Genomic DNA, 18668 nt, shown 5'->3' with positions numbered 1-18668 from the left:
TATTCAAAGGTAAAAAAATATATTTAATGTACAAAATGCGTCCACAATGTTATCATACCTGAAAATGACCATAAAAACGGGTAATAAAACACTCCATACATGTAGAATATAATGTATTTCAGCGAAAATCTATTAATATCTATAACAATGCTGTTACTCAACGGTTGGCATCAAGACTCCGTGCTCACAACATACTTACGACACAACCTTACGTACGGTTAATATTATGAGCAAAAACTATATAATGTTCGTTACACAACATAATTGACTATACGATATGGATTCGAATAAAGATTAGTTTTATAGCCACTAAAATTGATACATAGTAATTTTAGGATAAGTTTTAATTCGATAAACTATACGACTTATTCTTGATACAGAATAGGCTTACAAAGAAAAAACTTACTCGCGGTTTTGCTACAAATCCAGACTTACAGATACGTACGAATAATATCATACTTCTTCGATTAGCTTGTTAGGATTTCGTGCAAAGGCCTCTTTCACTACTCTCTAATCCGGTCTATTGCCTTTCTTGGTCTTGTTATTTTAATCATAACTTTTAAACTTTCGCGTTGCATGTTGAATATATAATCGGATACGGGAATTAAGGCGAACACGCATTTTACCTTTGAATGCCTAATGTTTTGACGCCTACCCTGTGGTCGTAGATCGACCTCGTTATTTTAAGTAGCAATCTAAAGTATACGTATGCAATAACATGTACGAATATGTACCTATTCGTGCTATGACACGTATGCTTACGACTTATTAATTGGGACAGTCCCATAAAGTCATACTATATCAGAAATAAATCGTATAGTTTGTTATTCACAACTTAATACTCCACATCACTCCATCATATATCAAAGAAATGGAGGCCTAGAGTTTATGAAAAGACTTAAGTATAAAAGCATCTCACTATAAAGATCTCGATACCAAATTACAATAGTACGAAATTCGTTTATAAAATTTTAACTGAATAGTAAGTAATTGAAATAATTGAACTGCAGGTTTTGTCTTTTGGCAGGAGGCTATTACCATTTAGTAGCTTATTTCTTATTATTTATTAGAAGTACACATCAACTGTCTTAGGTATTGATGATAGATTATTGATACAGGTTGTAAATGGGCTGTTTTACAAACAAACAAAACTTTCTTCTGCTCTGTACCCTAGTAGGCGACTTGGTTTAAAAAAAAATCTATTGAAATTTAATTTTATGAAACAAAATTCGTACTATTGCAATCACAACTACAATATATCGCAATCTTGATGACAACGCATTGATAATAATAATTTATAAATATTGGTCCATAAAACTATATCAATAAAAGTGCATTAACAAGATTAATGTTTAACACTAATAAACTATGAAGCTCAATTATCTAATTATAAAGTCGATCGGGAAATTAAAACCTTACATTTAATAATTTTAGGCCCTGCATTATAGTAAAACTGCTATTTTTAATTAAAAACCTCGTAATCAAAATGTTGAATATTTTGTCTTAGTCACTCACATTTTCAATGTGATGATAAGGAAAGGTAAAATACTCAATATTTAATTTAAAACGTGTTTGTGAGTAAAGAGATTACCTTGCTGAATTTACGACTAATGGCAGTATAATCGCTAGCAGATTTCGCTAGCAAAGAGGCCTACCAAAGCATTTGAAGTTATCTCAAGCCCCAAGCATATTATTTCAAAGCCTACATCTCAAGAAAACGCAAGCCATTTAATATATTGCTATCTCTTTCCGTTAAGAGAAGACAGACACAGACGGCATGATCGATTTGTTGAACAATAATCTTTGTTTAGTACATGTTCTTCCTGATCATTTTGTTAGTACGTTACTAAGGTCCCAATTTCCCGATCGAACTACAATAATTTACAAAATCTATTTCAAGTATCACACTAAATATGGCGTGTGTTAATAACTAATAGAAAATAAGAAATACTAGCAGTTTTAGGCGAAAATACACTGAAGGGGAGCATATCAGGGAACTCTCTTACAAACACCTTAAAACCAGGTCCAGTTTCATCGTACTTTTCAGCTGTTTTCATGCATTTGTTGTCACTCCTTCTAGCAGCGTGAAACTGGCCCTAAGACCTATAAATATATGGTTACTTTTTGCACCTCTGTGTCTATAGTTATTATAGTTGGTACAGCAAGCCTGTTAAGTATGCGAAATCTCCCCTTCAGTCTTACTCCGCCTTTACACTAAGACTTAATTAAGTTGGTGGTAAAGATATTAAAAATACAAAATGAAATACAAATGGTCGTTGAGAGATGTCAAAATTAATGCTTTAGGCCTTGCAAGGCCTTTGTATATGAACAATATTTTATACCAATGGTAAATGTTGCCATAAATAAGTTTAACGACCTCAACCTTACAGTACTGCCAGATAAGAATTTTACCATAAAATGAGGTAACTATTGAGGTATTTCTATTACCTATAATGACGTGAAAAAAGTGTTGTCATAATATTGCGGACATTTTAAATTATTTATTTCCAAAATAAAATTCTCATCTAGCAATCCTTTACAAAAAAGTAATAAATCAAAACAAAAAGTAATATTTTTGAACACACATACTCAGCGTAGTAATCTAGTTTACTAAATCGTCTAATTGTACATTCACGAGTCAAGCTTTTAATCCAAACTATTCAATAAGTGCACTATCGGATTATCAAAAATTCTTATTATTATAGTGAATTATTATTATAAGGAACATGTCTCTAGTTAAACAATAATGTTACATTCCCATTTTAATCTGTGATACATTTTTTATATATAATTCCATAGGCAAAAGCCTAATAACTCTCTTTTGTTAGAGTTTTGGTATAAAACTTTTTTAATTTAAATAATATGACAGTTTAATTATGCCAGTGTATGCATAAGCAAGCCCTGGCAAGTGTAGAATATTATTTGAGCATACATGGTAAAGCCGTTGAGCTTCTAAGATTTCTTGGTTTAAAGGCAGGGAGTTGTCCCTGCCTTAAAACGCTCCTTTGCAGGTTTTTAGACGACAGTTTGTTATAACGCTAGTGTCTTTTCACTTTTGAGTTTAGTGTAACAAATGACGGTGTAAAAATTATAAATTCTATAATTTAATTCCCTAGAGACATGTCCTTTTTCAAAGTCGTGACGTATTATAAGCGATTTGATTAATATTATATTTAAAATTGAAATATAATTACAGTATAATTCACTATGTGAAAACTACGTTGTACTTTGAGTATTTCATCAGTATTGCTATTATTTTGTATGTGAATATAATAAATACAACCGTTAGTTTTTATTTCGTTGGAAAATAATAACTAACTTTCCTATAATTCTCAAATTAAATGATGATCACAGCCATCATACAACAGACAAATTGCTACATAGGGATTTGTGTTAATTTTAGGTTTTGATGCTTTAAATATATCCGTTATATTAACACAGGCATTAAAAATTAACTGTTTTATTAATTAATTTTATGTATTTAATAGCCATTTATTTAAGTGGAGTGGAAATATTTTTTTAAATTTCTTCGCCACAGTAATATTCTAGTTAGTTATTATTTTCCAACCAAATAATAGTCAAGCAAGCCATCATAAAGAGATAGATTGAATACATTGACAGTATAAAAAGGCAGAGTTTCAAAGTTAGGAATGTAAAAATACGAGAGAATCGCAAAAATAAATGTATTATATGAAATATATGCTTAAATATTACACAGTAAGTTTAAATGCACAAAAATCTAGCGTTTACCGAATAAGAGAAAGTTAAAACTATGACTAGATAGAAGTTTTAAAAATGCTTACAAAAATTTAGGAATAGATTTTAAGTTTTATTACTCGATTCACAAAACGATTACTTTTAAATAGATAAAAAATACACTAGCGAAGTAACTTTACATTAAGAACACAATTTCTTCGAAATGATTATTCGTATTTATGAAGTTAAATATTTGAGAGGCTGCCATGCCATGCTATCATTCAATAATATCTAATCTATGAATAGTTTTACTCAAAGTAGGCTGAGCCATTTGAGTCACTGAGTGCCTCCTTTGTATTGTATTGAACGCATGTAAGAAGGAACTTGACAGTATTCGTAAGATAGCAAGAAAAACCTAGTAAATCTAAAAACCTTATTATTAGTAATTATGGAATGACAAACGCGACGAGCAGACCAGTGTATTTTCAATAATAACCTGGACAAACCTCCCAAAACATCACTTAGAACAAAACCTTAAACCACAAATTAACTCTTACACATAAAAACAAAAGTGCTTTCATCCCTAAATATTTGGTGTTACATCCTTAACTCGAACAAAAGAAACAAAACTAATCGCCTTTGCCATTATCGGAAATAGCCAAAACGATGCCAGAAATACAACTTTTCAAATCCCCACTCAAATCATTTCTGGATTCAGAAAATTTCTTCAAACACTCATGGACTTTCGCTTCTTTATAATCGAAAGCGACTTTGTTATTCTTCGAAGTTATATCCAAAAATGCCAATAAATTCTCAGCGACCTCTACCGGCATTTTAGCGCAGTTAGTATCAATTAATATGGTGACGTGCTTACCGATTTCCGACTTAATTAACTGGGCGATAAAGTTCTTTTCGTAGTCGTAATCGGTTTGGTCAGCAGGCGAGAGTTTCTTGAGTGATTCTATGGCTAACAGTGTAAGGGCTAGGATTGCTTCGTTCTGCATTAGAGAGTGAGATGCTACTAGCATGTTCACTAGACTCGATATGCAGCCATCGACCTAGAAGAAAAGTCGTTGAGTTAAACAGCTGAAGGGATAGCGCGAGATAGTAGAATGTTAACAATTTCTAGATATAGGAAACTGGCCTAACATAAGTGACAACTGTGCATAGGTCTCGGGTTCAGATCCCTAGTCGGATAAATGAACACAATTACATATATTTTCTAATATTATCTGTGATTGCTGATGAGTTCAAAAGTTAAGGGAACAGAAGAAGAAGACATCAGTGCATCGAGAGCGTGTGAAGCCTCACTCTTGCGTCTAATCTCACGCAAGTCGTGTCGTACAACCGTCTGGAAGAAAATAATTATATATTGCAAATTTATTTATATTGATTACCTCGACAATATGTCTCCAATGCGAGTGATGTCTGAGTTGCTTGACGGCCCAGGCCAATAGACGAGGCGCTTCGCCTGCCGCGCCAGCATACTCAGCTGCGTGCCCCCACTTCGCCACACTAGCTAGTGCTTCAGCGTTACTTGCCAGTAGCTTTGCTACACCCTCTGAAAAAAAAAATACATATAAAGGTATGATTGTGGATTTTTACGGAGATTACAATTATGATGAATTCGGGAAAAAACTCAATAAAAAAGAGAGTATCCACTCCTAGCTAAACGCCTCCCGACTTCCATTGCTTAGTCCTACCCTATCCTCATGCACAAAAGTAAGAGGACTTATACTAAAAGTTAGGGTTTGTCCCATTAACTATAACCAAATGAGGCAATCAATTCACATGACCCAATGCTCTCTTACCTTGCCCATCGACTAGCATTCTAATCGCAGCCAACAACTTATAAGCAACATGATGATCCTCAACAGTAGGCAGGGCAGCCAACAACACAGGAGCTGCGCGTCCCCTCGCGGCCGCCACGCGCTTGTTGTCGGGCGCCACCGTCAAGTTTCTGAGAGCTGAGAGTACCGCGTGCTGAATCTTTGTAACCGTCCCACTGTCTATCGGGTGAGGCTTGTCCGGCTCCTTCTGCATGCGGACACCGAAGTTGTTGTATATTTCGAATATATCTGCAAGAAAAAGATTGGTATATATGTGTAAGCTGAAAAGATTATTGGTTTTCCTTAGAGCATCAAAATCTTAGAATGTTGGCATTAGGTAAAATTATAGGTAAACCTTTTGTAATTTTTTTTTGTTATTGCTCATTAAAATTGTCTTAATGGGCTACATTTGTTATGCTAGAAAATACCTCTTATGTTGCACAGGTTGGTTTTAAAGTAAAAAGTCTTAAATTTAGTGCCCTTCACCTTTATTTACTTACCAAGCAACTTATCAAATATTTTATCCTGCATCATTTGCGTGCAGTAATCATCTTGCCTCGCGAAGTTTCCTATAGCAAGTACGGCAGTCGTCAGTAGATGGTAATTCGGCGAGTCGAGCCATTTTACCACTGTTATGTATACTTCACCAACGCCATTGTTGTATAGGATGTGCATGGCTTCATCTAGAAAATGTAAAAAAAATTTAGTAAGATTAGGTTGGTTTTATTGGCCCTGTGACATGATAATTAATTATACAAACACTCTGGGTGGCTAAAATCAATAAACATTGTACCTACATGGCTGAGAGAAGTTAGTTTTATCACTTGACAAATTTTATTACAAGTATCTATATAATAAAACTGGCAAGAATATTAATGACAGCAGTTTCTTTTAAATAGGCAAATAACACAGTGTATCACCTACCTCCAGTCAACACAATGATGACCAGGTCACAAGCTTGCTTCATAATAGCCTCTACTTCAGAGTCATCAGCTATCAACTCTCCAGCCTCATGTCGGTGCACCAACTGCTCTAAACGAGAACACACTAGCTGGACACCTCCCTCATTTGCTAGCAAAGTTTTGACTGAATCTATAAATAAAAAGTAGAATTTTGTAAACAATCTGCAAATCCTTTAGGTATACGTTGTAGTAGACAATTTAAATAGGTGAGAATTGTTAAATCTTTAAATATATATTTTGGTGATGCTTTGATGATTATTGAAAACAGTGTCTCATTTAGTTTATTTAACTAATTCCAAATATTGGCAAATTAACTGACAAACAGTTTGATTAACAATTTGTCAGTCAAGAAAAGTCATTGAATTTGGAAAGGTCTTTAGGTTCTAATAGATTTGAGTAAGTAGGGGCCTTACCATGTTCAGCCTGTGCATGCAGATGATCCAAACAGAGCTCAGATATCTCAACATTAGTAGTTTCCCTCAGGACTTTCAACACAATCTTGTTCACACTCTCCACAAACAGAAACTCAGGTGTGTTGTCATTTATCACACTCAGTATCAACAAACTGGTTGACACAGTGTCATCGTCAAAGTCCTCCTTCTCAAGTTCCATACACAGTATTCTCTCAAGAACACCCACCAAACCTCCTTGAACTATCGACTCAGAAAACTCCGGCCCACCAATAGCATAGTTCAGTAATGATTTAGATACAAGCATTTGTATCTCCTCTAGTTTTACATCTAAACTTCTTTGAAGCAGTTTTATTAACACAGGAATGCCATCAGAATCCAGAATTATTTGTCTAGCGTTATCGCAATCACAACACAAGTTCCCCAGAGCTCTACAGCACTGCTTAATTAAATCAACATTGTCAGATGTGGTTTCCTTTCGTAATATATTCAGTATAGGGACTATTATATCTTTGTTAGCGTAAATTTCACGTTTTTCTTCACATTTTACGAGTTCCGAAACTGCTTGTATACTTAACAGCACAATATCTTGGTCGCTGCTGTTAATCAAAGCTTTCAGACATGAGGAAACGTCGAATTCGTAATCTTTTCCGGTTTTAATGATGTCACTTAGTTTTGCCTTTAACTCACTCACGTTCGTTATATTTTGGATGACTAAAGTCTCGAAAGAAGTAGATTTTTTAGCAGACGAGCCTAAAATTGAATTATTTAATATCAATTACATTTTATACGACTAAAGCCGACCCACTGTATAGCGATTACTTACCGTCCATTTTAAAGGTTTATTGAATGAAAAGTAGAATAGATTTAGTGCAGTCAAGAGTAAAATTTATAGAATGGTTGTTATAATTAAATACATAGCTTATTATTAATGAAATAATAGAGAAAAATACAAAGCGAGTAAAATTGGTTGACAAGACAATCCAATCAATCGAATACTGTCACTGTCAAACTTATGCGTTTAGTTCTTGCTATAGACTTATACTTGCACAGAAAATAAAATATACACTTTTTTCCTCTAAGTAATCAAAACGCAGACATAAGAAATATGTTATAGATGCATATATATATAACATAATAAATAGAACTTAGGTTATGTATTTTTGTATTTAAAGGCATTTTTTTGGAAAACTCCGTTATTGCCACTAAATACAGTTAAAACTGTTGAGAAAGGCTAACATGTTTTTGCCCAAAATATTATCTCGTTGCAATTTATGTATTCCATATTCATAGGTTTTATGGTTTCAAAAGCTTAGTTCCTGGCCTAACTTTGTATTGTTTGGTTTTAGATAAGTTCTGGTTGTACCTATCTAGGCATTGATGGGTGCGGAAGTAACATTTTTATTCTGGATCTTTGAATGTGAAATATTTGACGCCGAAGTGGAGTTTCGTGTGAGAGTACCTACAGACTTTGGGAGGTATTAGCCATCTAAACCTCCATTCTCAATCAGCTACGGTATCCGAACATTAAACTTGCACCAGCTAAAGCTTTGTACGTGTTTGAATACCGGATGGCGGTTAATGGCGTTACGCGCGTGTTCTTGAAAATTCATTATGAAATTCCAAATTATTCAACATGATTGTTTTCTGTGACCTTGACGATCAATTTTATAACTGCCATATGGTGGAAAATCGTAGGCGGTGCCGATAAAAAACCTCGTAAAACACTACAGGGCATATCGGTCATATAAAATACCACAGACTTGCAATATATTACAATGAGTTCATGTTTTCGTCGTAAATAAAGCAAGCCTCATTTTTTAAAGATCGTTATGAACAATTGTTTATTATGAAACTAACTGTAGATATTTTTACCGCGTTCTGTTCTCTCATAACTTTAGTCGGCTGTAAGGAAACATTTTTGTATGAGAAGAAACATTTTTTCGGTTTAGGTAGGCGTGTCATGTAAGTAAACAGTTTACATTTGTCTAATTCTTCTGTAATCATCAACGTGCAAGATCAATGTACCTAATTAAATAAAACTTCCAATAAAAGCAGTTTTACGGGTTATGGGCCTGAAAAGCATCTACCTATATTACATTTTTTTTAAAAGCATTTCTGAATTTAAGCTTCCCGAAAATACGTGAAGATTAGGCTTGAACAACTGACCGCTAACAACCGTACCATGTTCTTGTGTAAAATGTTGTTTTTGCTTAAAGTTTAATTTACTGCCATTTCAGTCCAAATCCAAAAGCGGTTATGCTAAACCTCAATTTTCGAGCGGCACATCCGGAGCCAATACCCACTCCTGTACCTAAGCCCAACTTGGTGTCAACGTCGAAGAACTTGTACCAAGGGAAAAGACTGCAAAATGACACGAGAGTGTTTCGAAGAAGGTTCGACTACACTCCCAATGAAAAAGGACAGCAAGTCATGTGTGACGGATATTTTAATTGTATTGTAAGTTCAAAAAAGTTAAAGTACCAACTAATCTCTGTTAATTATTTTCTACGATTTGAGCAAACAGTATTACTTCCTCCTTTTACAATGTCGTGCTATTCTGTTTGTCCCACGAATCCCATGATTGTGCTATTACATGTCTCATGGAGCTACTGAGACAAGTTAGTGTGACTTACCATGGGAAAGTTTTGCCTTTCCACTAGTAGCATTCTTGACGGTCATGTGATATATAGGATTGAAATATTAGGTCGGGGAAAAAGTCTTTTCACATTATACTTAGTATGTATGAACTTGTAATAAAATCTCTTTGTCCCAAAAAAATTATAACAATGGGATCATGTCCCTACCTACAAGATGGCAAAAGGTTATCGAACAAAATGGTAGGTACATACATACTTTAGTATAATTTAGTATAATGGTAGGTACATATATACTATATTAAAAAATGTTTTGAATTTTCTTAAAAATGCGAAGAAACTTTTTCCCCAACATTACTAATAAGTTGGGGAAAAATTGTTCATAAAATAATAATTTTTATTTGATCGACTGAAGAGATAGGAGTAAGGTAGCTAGGGTAGAAATATCATGTTTGATTCCTTTCCTTTTATTGTCATTCTGAAAACGTTTATTTCAGATAACGTTCTTAGCAGTGGAATCTACAGAAGCAATTCCTGTAATATTAAGAGGAGGAGCGGGTTATAGACATTTCTCAGCTATTGTCAAAGCCAAACCTGGGTTCGAGCTAAAAGGTCAAGTTCGTGCCTACTGTAAACAACCGCAAGAAAGGAAATTTCGGCCAGCGATGCGATCTTGGAAACGATATAAGTTTGGAGAGCTAGAAAGTTCAAATTTTTAGGAATTTAAATGAAATATGAGGACCAATTTTTTACGTTAACATCTCAGGTACACAAAATAAAAAAAAAAGTTATTTTCTATTTTGAAGTGTGCGTATGCCAGAATCATAATGCTTGACATCGGCAATGTTAGAAAAATCAAGTCATTCAAGATTCATTTATTTGGTCGGCTGAGATTTTTAATTGAATTTTCGGAGAAATCTTATCTATAAACGAAAATTTATGAGAATCCAAACGACACGTGTAAAGTAGAAATAATATTTTGTATCGTAAAAATAATTAACTTTGTGTATTAAACATTTTTATTAAGGAAACATATTTATTTTATTGATTAATACCAATTGCCTGTAACATAACTGTGTTCCCACTTTCAATTTAGGCTGCCATTATGAAAAAAAAACTCAAATCTATTAAAAAATAACATAATATCAAATGAATAGTAGAAGCAGTTTTCTAGAAATAAATAATAAAATGTTAACGTTAAATAATACTGCAAGTTTGAAATATAATTCATTCAACATCGGGTCAACATCCGCGGGTCACATCTATTCACTAATTACATTGATAACTGCAAATACATGACCTAATGTCTTATCATGTGTGTCGCACAGTATACATAATGTTATGACAACATTATCAGATGTTTGTATGTAACTTTATTCACTAGTACTAAGGGCATGCTTGCAAAGTTCGTTGGCATTCGAATCTTGTTTTCAATAAGTAAATTCTACTTATATAGTCATATAGTCATATAGTCGACTATATTATTTATTTCGTAGGAACATGAAAGTCCTAAATATTCATTTTGGTTGTGACTTCTGTCATCTTAGAAATACCTGATTGAAATATCGATAAGAAACTATATGCTTTTTTCTTTATGCTGCCTATTTTCGTGTTTGTATTTAGCTAGTGTGAACTGGGACCACACGCCCAGTTATAAAACTACTTTAACATGTATCAAAAGATAGTTAATCGTTTTAATAAGGACCTTCATAGCTACGCTAAGTGAAAAAAAACAATACTTACAAGATATAGTCATCAATCATTGTCTCTGACTTTAATATTATCGTTGTTGGCTAATGCGACTAATCTCTTAAAATCCTAATCTTTTTATTTCTACAATTTAGACCAATAAATATAAGAAAAGCGCTATAATTTAATTAAACGAAAACATAATAAATTCGACTCAATCCATTTATACGTCTCAACTAATTTGTAGTTACCTATAATTGCTATCAATCTGAAATTGCGAGTGTCCAAATTACGAATAGAGTTGAAATATTTGGACAGAAATAGCGCTATAAATACTAAAAGTTGGATTTGGTTCCGCTTGACAGATAATTTGTGAGTAAATATAGTTTTTAAAAGTGTCATTTTCATGTTGATATTACGCGTCACAGAATGGATGCACATGGTCAAGGATACTTAAGTTTAAGCTTTCGGTGACAGTCCAAGATTATTTAAACGAAAAATTTGAAACGAACAGCTGAAACACTGTTCAAAGGGTCCCCACTGAGTTATTCTATGATGGTACAAACATCCACAGGTAATTCCGCAAAATGGAATGGAACCAAAATTATGGGTAAGATCAAGAACCCAGCAACCACTAATAATTTCGCAACTTTAACACATCAGTCCGACCATAAAGCCATCCCATTAAAAGTTGCTTAGGTCATTATTTACAAAAAGAAAGCATTTTGCGACTTGAGATCACGAGATTGTTGCTAAAACGAAAACTAGCGATACATACGTGTTGTATGTACAAAATGTAAATAGTTTGTAGTGCCAAGACTGGCAAGTAACGCGTGATTAACGAACAGGTGAGCCGCATAACTCACTCACTCGGAACTCGTAGATCTCGCGCAGATATTATATTGTACTTACTAATTACGTACACGTAAGTTTTACTGCAGGATTAACATGACTGTAGTAAATTTCAAAGAATTTCCAAGAAATAAACGTAATCAAAGTAAAATAAACACGCACGATTTTCCTATTCTCCTTAATTTTCAAAAGCACCGAGCACTTCTATTGTAATTATAATTAAAGACTAAGAAATTGGGTTAATTATAATAGTATTAGAGCCTCTGAATCCTGAATCCTGAAACTGTTTTAGTGCTTTTATCAGGCATATAATAGGTACATATGTGTAATGAAAATCTGTGAAAACCTCGAACTTATTTTCCAACTAACGTTATTTGACGATGGGAAATCCGTCCCCCTAAGTAAATAAATTAAAATTAAGGAATACAATTCACCTTAATTTTGCGTATTACTCTATGAAATACACAATGTTCAATGTCAAAATTATTTATTTGGCACAGAAAATTACCAAATTTAGCCACATTTTTCAATAAACAAAGAACTACATCCGTATTAGTTCGAAGTTCTTTCTGTTCATTTGTTCAAGCAATGGTGTTGACGTTTCAAGTGGAGCAACTATCGTAAACAATTAATAGTATTTGGTTCCTGCGGGATTGAAGCGGTTTTAACTAACTACGGACATACAGCGGGTTGACTTTATATTGCACGGTATTTTTTTAGTTAAGGGCCGATTTCACATTTCCAGACTTTACTTTACTTTAAGGTATATAATTTTTACTATTTGACAGATGATAATAGATGGAAGATACATTAAAACGATCTGTTTTTTGATACAGTTATCTGATAAGTGAAAACAACTGGCTTTTAAATAAATAATGGCAGACAAAGCATCCTTTATGCAACTAGTTTGAATGATTCCTGAAAAAAAATATCCTCATCGATTCCGGGAATTGACAGATGGTCTTCTTTGAAAATTTAGTTCTTTTCACATTCGTTGCGCTTGAGACAGATAAGTATTTTTATCTTAAGAATCTTTATGATAAGGTATCGCAACACAGCTTCTACATAAAACCTTATAATATACATTCAACAGTGGACTAAGTTATTATTAAGGCATTTGTGTACTAATGCATCTGCATTTGCCGTAATAACATGGGTTATGATTACAACTTTCATAGGTCATATCATCATATAGACGCATCAGTTTTAAATCTGTATTATCTATAGAAACCTAATAATTAAAATACCTATAAAATAGATAAGATTAATACCTACATCACAAATGGAGATGCTACACTATCAGTTACGTAATAAGGTTAATTATTTGTTCAACTAATTGCAACCTTATCTCGCTTACAAGATTTAATGTGATTTATGATTTCTGTATCTATGCTTTATGCATACGATTGACTTGAAATCTAATTTACTTAGGTGTTAGAGTTCCTTTCGCGACATTTTTTTACATTCTTGCATGTAAACTTTTGATTTAGAGTTGTTTGGTCAAGTTTCCTTATACATGGGAGGTGTTAGCAGTTGAATAAAGTTTAGAATGGATGCAGCATTTTAGAAATTCTTTGTAATTTCACGAAGTACTAAGTAGCCTAGGGGCCCCCTTAAGGGCGTTCAAGCTATTTGGAGGCCGGGACTAAAAAACGTCTAATCGAGTGATTTGGAATGCATGTTACGTTTTTGATGTGATTTGTAAGATTTCTTTAACACGGGTTAGTTCGAAGTGTAAAGAAATTTTATCATTGTATTGCTTTTATAAACATTTAAAGCCGTGTCCAATATATGGTTGGATTAAATTGTGCATGATTCGTACATAATTTTTACATAAACAACATGTTAGCGAGACGAATTACAATTTATTGAATTAATTTCACATGTTTGTATGAAAACTTTCACAGTGATTCAAGTTTTTGAAATCCCGAACACAAGACGTCATCTTGAAATTAATTGTCGTGCATTCCACAACATCCTGTGAACGTCAATGATCTTATAGTTTTTATTAACAGGCCGTAGAACACACTCATTCAGCCAGCAATGTCAAACAGTTCGGTGCAATACCCTCACGTGTTTTGTTTTTAATTTTTATTTTTTATTATCTGTCAGTTGTGGTCTAGGAGTGCTTGTGAAATGTATATGTGCGGGATTTCGGAGTTTTTTAGGAGGAGGAGGCCGAATATCGAAAGGGTGAGTTTAGTTTTAATTCTCCTATAAATTAGGAATTTAGGAACTAGTCATTCGTAGATCGGTACAGTTTAAATGAAAATAATGTGTCGCGGGTATTTTATACAAAATTAATCAAGGATTTTTTGTTGAAAAACAGTAAACTGTAAACGCTTTAAATATTCCAGTTATCACAATTATTGTTATCATGGAACGATTGTAATGGAAATAAAAAAACGATTTATGCAAGAAACATTCCGTTTATATTATCACAAACGTAATTAAGTAATTAATTGTTTTATAAATTACTCATAAACGACCATTACTACTCGTAAGGGCGTGTTGGGTGCGGTCACAAAAAATATACGTAGGTACGTCTTAGATCATTTAAAAAAACTCTGTCTTTAACCGTCAAGGCTGTTCAATGGAAATTTACTTTTTTCCGTTATGATCCTGTTTAATTGATATTTTATTTTCATATGCCATCCATCCACATTCCATGCTATCCGAAAAAACGGAACCTGGTGTTCTAATTCAATTTTCATTTGATTTTATCTTTTACCACCATTTAAAAAAGTAAACTGCCTCCTTAGGGAGGCAGTTTACTTAATACGCTATTTTTTGTTTTGCTTATGGTTAAAAACTTAATTTTCAAAAGTCCATTTTCTTGTTAGCTTGTCAACATCCTTTGAGCGTATGATCAATTATAATTTTTACTTAGACGTCAGAAAAAGCAAAATATTCGAACTTGAGCGCCGAAGCTAAGTGGACACAAAAAATATGTTTAGGTAGACCTACCTAAAGTTTAGAATTTTTTTTTAAATACATGTACATATACATGTATTTAAAAAAAAAATGTTATAACACATTAAAATATTTATTTAATTACACATATTAAGGAGTGGAATGACCCACATTTCAGTATTTACTATTTTAGTCCAATGTTCAGACTTTTTTATTTACTCCTATTTATTATGAAGGTTATGAAATACACCTACGTTAGTTCCAAGTAAACACTTTGCTCGACTCAGGAATCAAACCCCGCCCATAGCTTAGAAGTAAGCAGTCGTATAATAATAATATAACACCGCCCAGAACATAGAGGCAATATTTTTACAGTAACTAGATGTTTTTAAAGTTTTATGAATACTCGCAGTTCATTGCCCTATCAAAATTGCACAGTTATCTTTTAGCAAAGTGAATAATAAAATAACAATGACCTCTTTAATCCACAATTAAGATAAGTAATTAGTACAATTACATTTACCAATTATTCATAATGCAAGTTCAGTGACATAATATTATTTCTTAAGATAACTAAAGGAGTTTCGTCTGTATTTTATCTGTATTTTTTTGTAATTCCAAATAATGGATTCACGTGAGATAAATACTTATACTTTCGTCATTCAAAAGTCTTGACTGCAGGGCAAGAATTTATTCCCGGAATAAGGTTAAGTATCTAAGGCTTTGAATACACCATGCTAGCTAAGTCGGATATGTGTTGGGTGCTACATTCATTTGAAATACTGTTTTTAACAGCTCTTGGCGTCTTGACTCAATATCAGTTAAATAATTATTTGTCTTTACTTTTTAGACGTGTCGAGCTTTTTCCGTCAAACTTAATTAATTCCCACTAACTCCAATTTAAAAAGATGAAAATAATCATCGTTTGGTGTCTAAAAAATATTTGTAAAATCTTTTAACATGACTAAAGACGTGAGCAAAAGCTTGTAGCATAGAAATTATTGTTCCCAGTCTACGATAGAATAAACCAAATATTCCTAAAATATTAGTCAGTTTATTAACACTATCATCAAGTATTAAATCTAAAAAATGGGTACATAACGAAAGATTTTATTAAGTGCACGTATTAATCTACTGTAACACGTAAACTATCGCTAAACTAATTTGACGCGAGATGTTAAGCAGTTCCCGAGATAAAGGAGTGAAAGATATATGGAGAGCTGGAGTAATTGTTTTAATATTACATTTGATTTCTCTTATTGCACAATATTGCACATTTATTTTTGTAAAGATTGTCGATAAATTCTTTTACTTCCGATGACTAATGAAATAAACGATTTTTCAAATAGTGTGAAGTATCAAACTATTCAGGAATGTTTTTTTATTAATTTCCATATTAAAAGAAAAATTACAAACATTCCTACATAATAACACGACTATTACCTATACCCGAAGGTGTAGGCAGAGATGTACGAAAGACAATCGCGTATCGCCATTAACAATGTAAGCCCCATTTAACAGGGAGCGAGCCTATTGTCCAAAATAAATTAAAATATGACCAATAGCATTTTGTCTGGGAATCGAACTCGGGATCTCGTGGGTAGTAATGAAAAACTACTATATAATCCATAAGCTCTGACGGCCATTCACGGGCACCTGAAGGAGACTATTATAATAAAAATACGACATAAAAATAACTATTTACTAACAACATAAACCTTCTTGATGATTCTTTGCCAAGCGTACAATTTATTATTATTTATTTACACTGAAAGTATACAAATGCATTCCATTAATTTTACTACTAGCCGACACACTACGAGTATGTCTACGTTTATTGTCCTTCGGGAAACACATACGGTCATTCCGCCTAGGTTTCACCAAATTGGTCCAGCCGTTTAAGAAAAGACAAACATACAAACTAACACAATTGTACATATTATTATTATATTTTTAATACTAGTGTAGATCCTCTACATCGTTCTCGTAGCTAACAGCGTGATTGTAAATAGCCTAAAGCACCTCCTATATTTATGTAAATATGGCTATGATACAAAAAACTTTTTCTTTCATTCGGATTGAAAACTCCTTAAATCCTCTAAAAAATAGTTGAGTGTCATGTTATTACATACATAGTATACATACGTAAAATCATAACTTTTTTCCATAGGGTACACAGAACCAAAGAACGTCTCTTGGTATGATCTTTACAAACTTCCCATGTCCCGTTCACATCTACATATTATTATGTATACATAGTGTACAAAAACGGTTACGACTGGTACACATCCTAAAGAACATCACCGATATGATCCGAGTAAGTACGTCTTTCTTATTTTTGTGTCATATAAGTATTTATTTTATTACATCTATTTGCCTTAAATGCTCATAAATAAGCAAAATGACTGCTGTAAAAAATGATGAAACCGGATTAAAATATTGTAACAACTTATGCCCAAGCGTAGCAATGTTGTGTGACCTGAAATTTATAATCACAATAACATTTTACTATCTTTGATGTACTTTAAGTGTTTTCGTACCATATATTATATTTAATGGAGCTGTATTTAGAAGTACAGAAATATAATAACGATACAAATGTATAGTGGTGTCAACAAACTTCGGTAGTTCGAGCGTGCGGTCTTGACAATGTTTATTTCAGGATTTATTTTTATACACGTAGATTTTATTTTACTCTCGCTTTGATAAGTTCTTGAATACATTTATATTATAGAACAGTAATGCTTTGTTACACTGGTGAACAAGGTAGCCTTTCTTCAAGGTAGAGTTCCTGATTTTACCTTTGAAGAATTTTATCTAGGTGGTATTGCCCAGGTGAAGACATAAGTTTACCTTGGAATTACTTTTTTGGTTAATATACGTAATTATATGCGTGCTGATTGATACCGATCAATTGTTTACTAACTGTAAACTGTAAAAAAGTATAAGGTTGAATATTCACATTGAAGAGCAGCAATCTACAGCGTACCTACGTGCAAACGATGGTTCATCAGAGTTAACACGGTTTTGCATTTTTGATGACGATTCGCAGTTTACCGTAATCGCATGCTGAAAGTGCTACGAAAACAGCTAAGCTGCTTCAAAATATATTTTTCAAGCTTGATCTTTTTTCCAAGAGACCATCAAAGCTAGAACAATGAATATCAAAAGACCACATTTTCAGTATGCGTGGTTTAAAGTGACAGATTGTTATCAACTCCAACTAGCAATAACAATTAAGGTTTAATAGCTTCAATTAGTCTAAGAAATTGCGCCTGAAGATAAACAGCTAAGACAATCCATTTTTATGTGTTTTGTTCTGCGTGTGCCATTGTTGAGTTACTGCGATTATTTCGTTAAATTTAATTGATGTTTGTAAATTATAGGGTTGTGGTTTCTCGTTCGATTTGTCTGTTGCCAAGGTTTAGTAGAAGAAACTTGTCTAGGTATGAGATTGCTTTTCATAAATAAGCTTTTTGTAGTATAAAGCAGTTTTAAAGACTTTGATATTAATTGTAATTAAACAAGTAAAAAATGTTGAGTGAGAACAAGCTAGACAGACAGTATTTCTTCAATCGTTACTCGAATTCTAATAAATCTTCACTAATCCAAACACTCATTACTTACTAAAAGCAAACAATTGTTTTAATCCGCGAAAAAAAAAGTAAAAATAAAAAAAGAAAGTTTCGCGCCATCCCGTCTCCCGCGCAAGTCAACCGT

The 18668-nt window shown here is 33.1% G+C and overlaps 3 protein-coding genes across 4 annotated transcripts in view; 2 read left to right on the top strand and 1 right to left on the bottom strand.

Annotated features, from left to right (window-relative positions):
- Nucleotides 1-98: 98 nt before the first annotated feature.
- vimar (visceral mesodermal armadillo-repeats) lies at nucleotides 99-7888 on the bottom strand. The gene is made up of 7 exons (XM_076114033.1): nucleotides 7724-7888; nucleotides 6901-7650; nucleotides 6450-6617; nucleotides 6026-6208; nucleotides 5508-5774; nucleotides 5094-5257; nucleotides 99-4754 (listed from the first exon to the last, which is right to left on the bottom strand). The coding sequence occupies exons 1-7, from the start codon at nucleotides 7728-7730 to the stop codon at nucleotides 4326-4328; spliced, it is 1968 nt and encodes a 655-aa protein (XP_075970148.1). The 5' UTR covers nucleotides 7731-7888; the 3' UTR covers nucleotides 99-4325.
- Nucleotides 7889-8589: 701 nt separating this feature from the next.
- On the top strand, nucleotides 8590-10525 carry LOC142973308 (uncharacterized). The gene is made up of 3 exons (XM_076114949.1): nucleotides 8590-8862; nucleotides 9138-9357; nucleotides 9992-10525. The coding sequence occupies exons 1-3, from the start codon at nucleotides 8747-8749 to the stop codon at nucleotides 10211-10213; spliced, it is 558 nt and encodes a 185-aa protein (XP_075971064.1). The 5' UTR covers nucleotides 8590-8746; the 3' UTR covers nucleotides 10214-10525.
- A 3537-nt stretch (nucleotides 10526-14062) lies between these two features.
- The window catches only part of LOC142972755 (uncharacterized protein ZK1073.1), a 57760-nt gene continuing 53154 nt past the window's right edge, over nucleotides 14063-18668 (top strand). Inside the window, exon 1 of one of the 2 annotated variants that reach the window (XM_076114028.1) lies at nucleotides 14063-14228. In XM_076114028.1, coding sequence (XP_075970143.1) covers nucleotides 14172-14228 — 57 coding nt within the window. In that variant the 5' untranslated portion in view covers nucleotides 14063-14171. The remainder of the gene's footprint in view (nucleotides 14229-18668) is intronic. The other variant, XM_076114029.1, reaches the window with a different exon arrangement.

This window comes from Anticarsia gemmatalis, chromosome 5, assembly GCF_050436995.1.
Source record: "Anticarsia gemmatalis isolate Benzon Research Colony breed Stoneville strain chromosome 5, ilAntGemm2 primary, whole genome shotgun sequence".
NCBI classification, from domain to species: domain Eukaryota; kingdom Metazoa; phylum Arthropoda; class Insecta; order Lepidoptera; family Erebidae; genus Anticarsia; species Anticarsia gemmatalis.
Note: the sequence above shows the minus strand (reverse complement) of the source record. Positions and strands in the feature narration are given on the sequence as shown.

Bases quoted from the DNA above. Each gene is read 5' to 3' on its own strand.
- LOC142973308 (XM_076114949.1), top strand. From the start codon at position 8,747: ATGAAACTAACTGTAGATATTTTTACCGCGTTCTGTTCTCTCATAACT. The intron at 8,863-9,137 runs GTAAGTAAACAG...CTGCCATTTCAG, and splicing joins GGTTTAGGTAGGCGTGTCAT to TCCAAATCCAAAAGCGGTTA. The intron at 9,358-9,991 runs GTAAGTTCAAAA...CGTTTATTTCAG, and splicing joins ACGGATATTTTAATTGTATT to ATAACGTTCTTAGCAGTGGA.
- vimar (XM_076114033.1), bottom strand. The intron at 6,618-6,900 runs GTAAGGCCCCTA...TTTTATTTATAG, and splicing joins GCATGCACAGGCTGAACATG to ATTCAGTCAAAACTTTGCTA. The intron at 4,755-5,093 runs GTAATCAATATA...CTTTTCTTCTAG, and splicing joins ATTGGAGACATATTGTCGAG to GTCGATGGCTGCATATCGAG.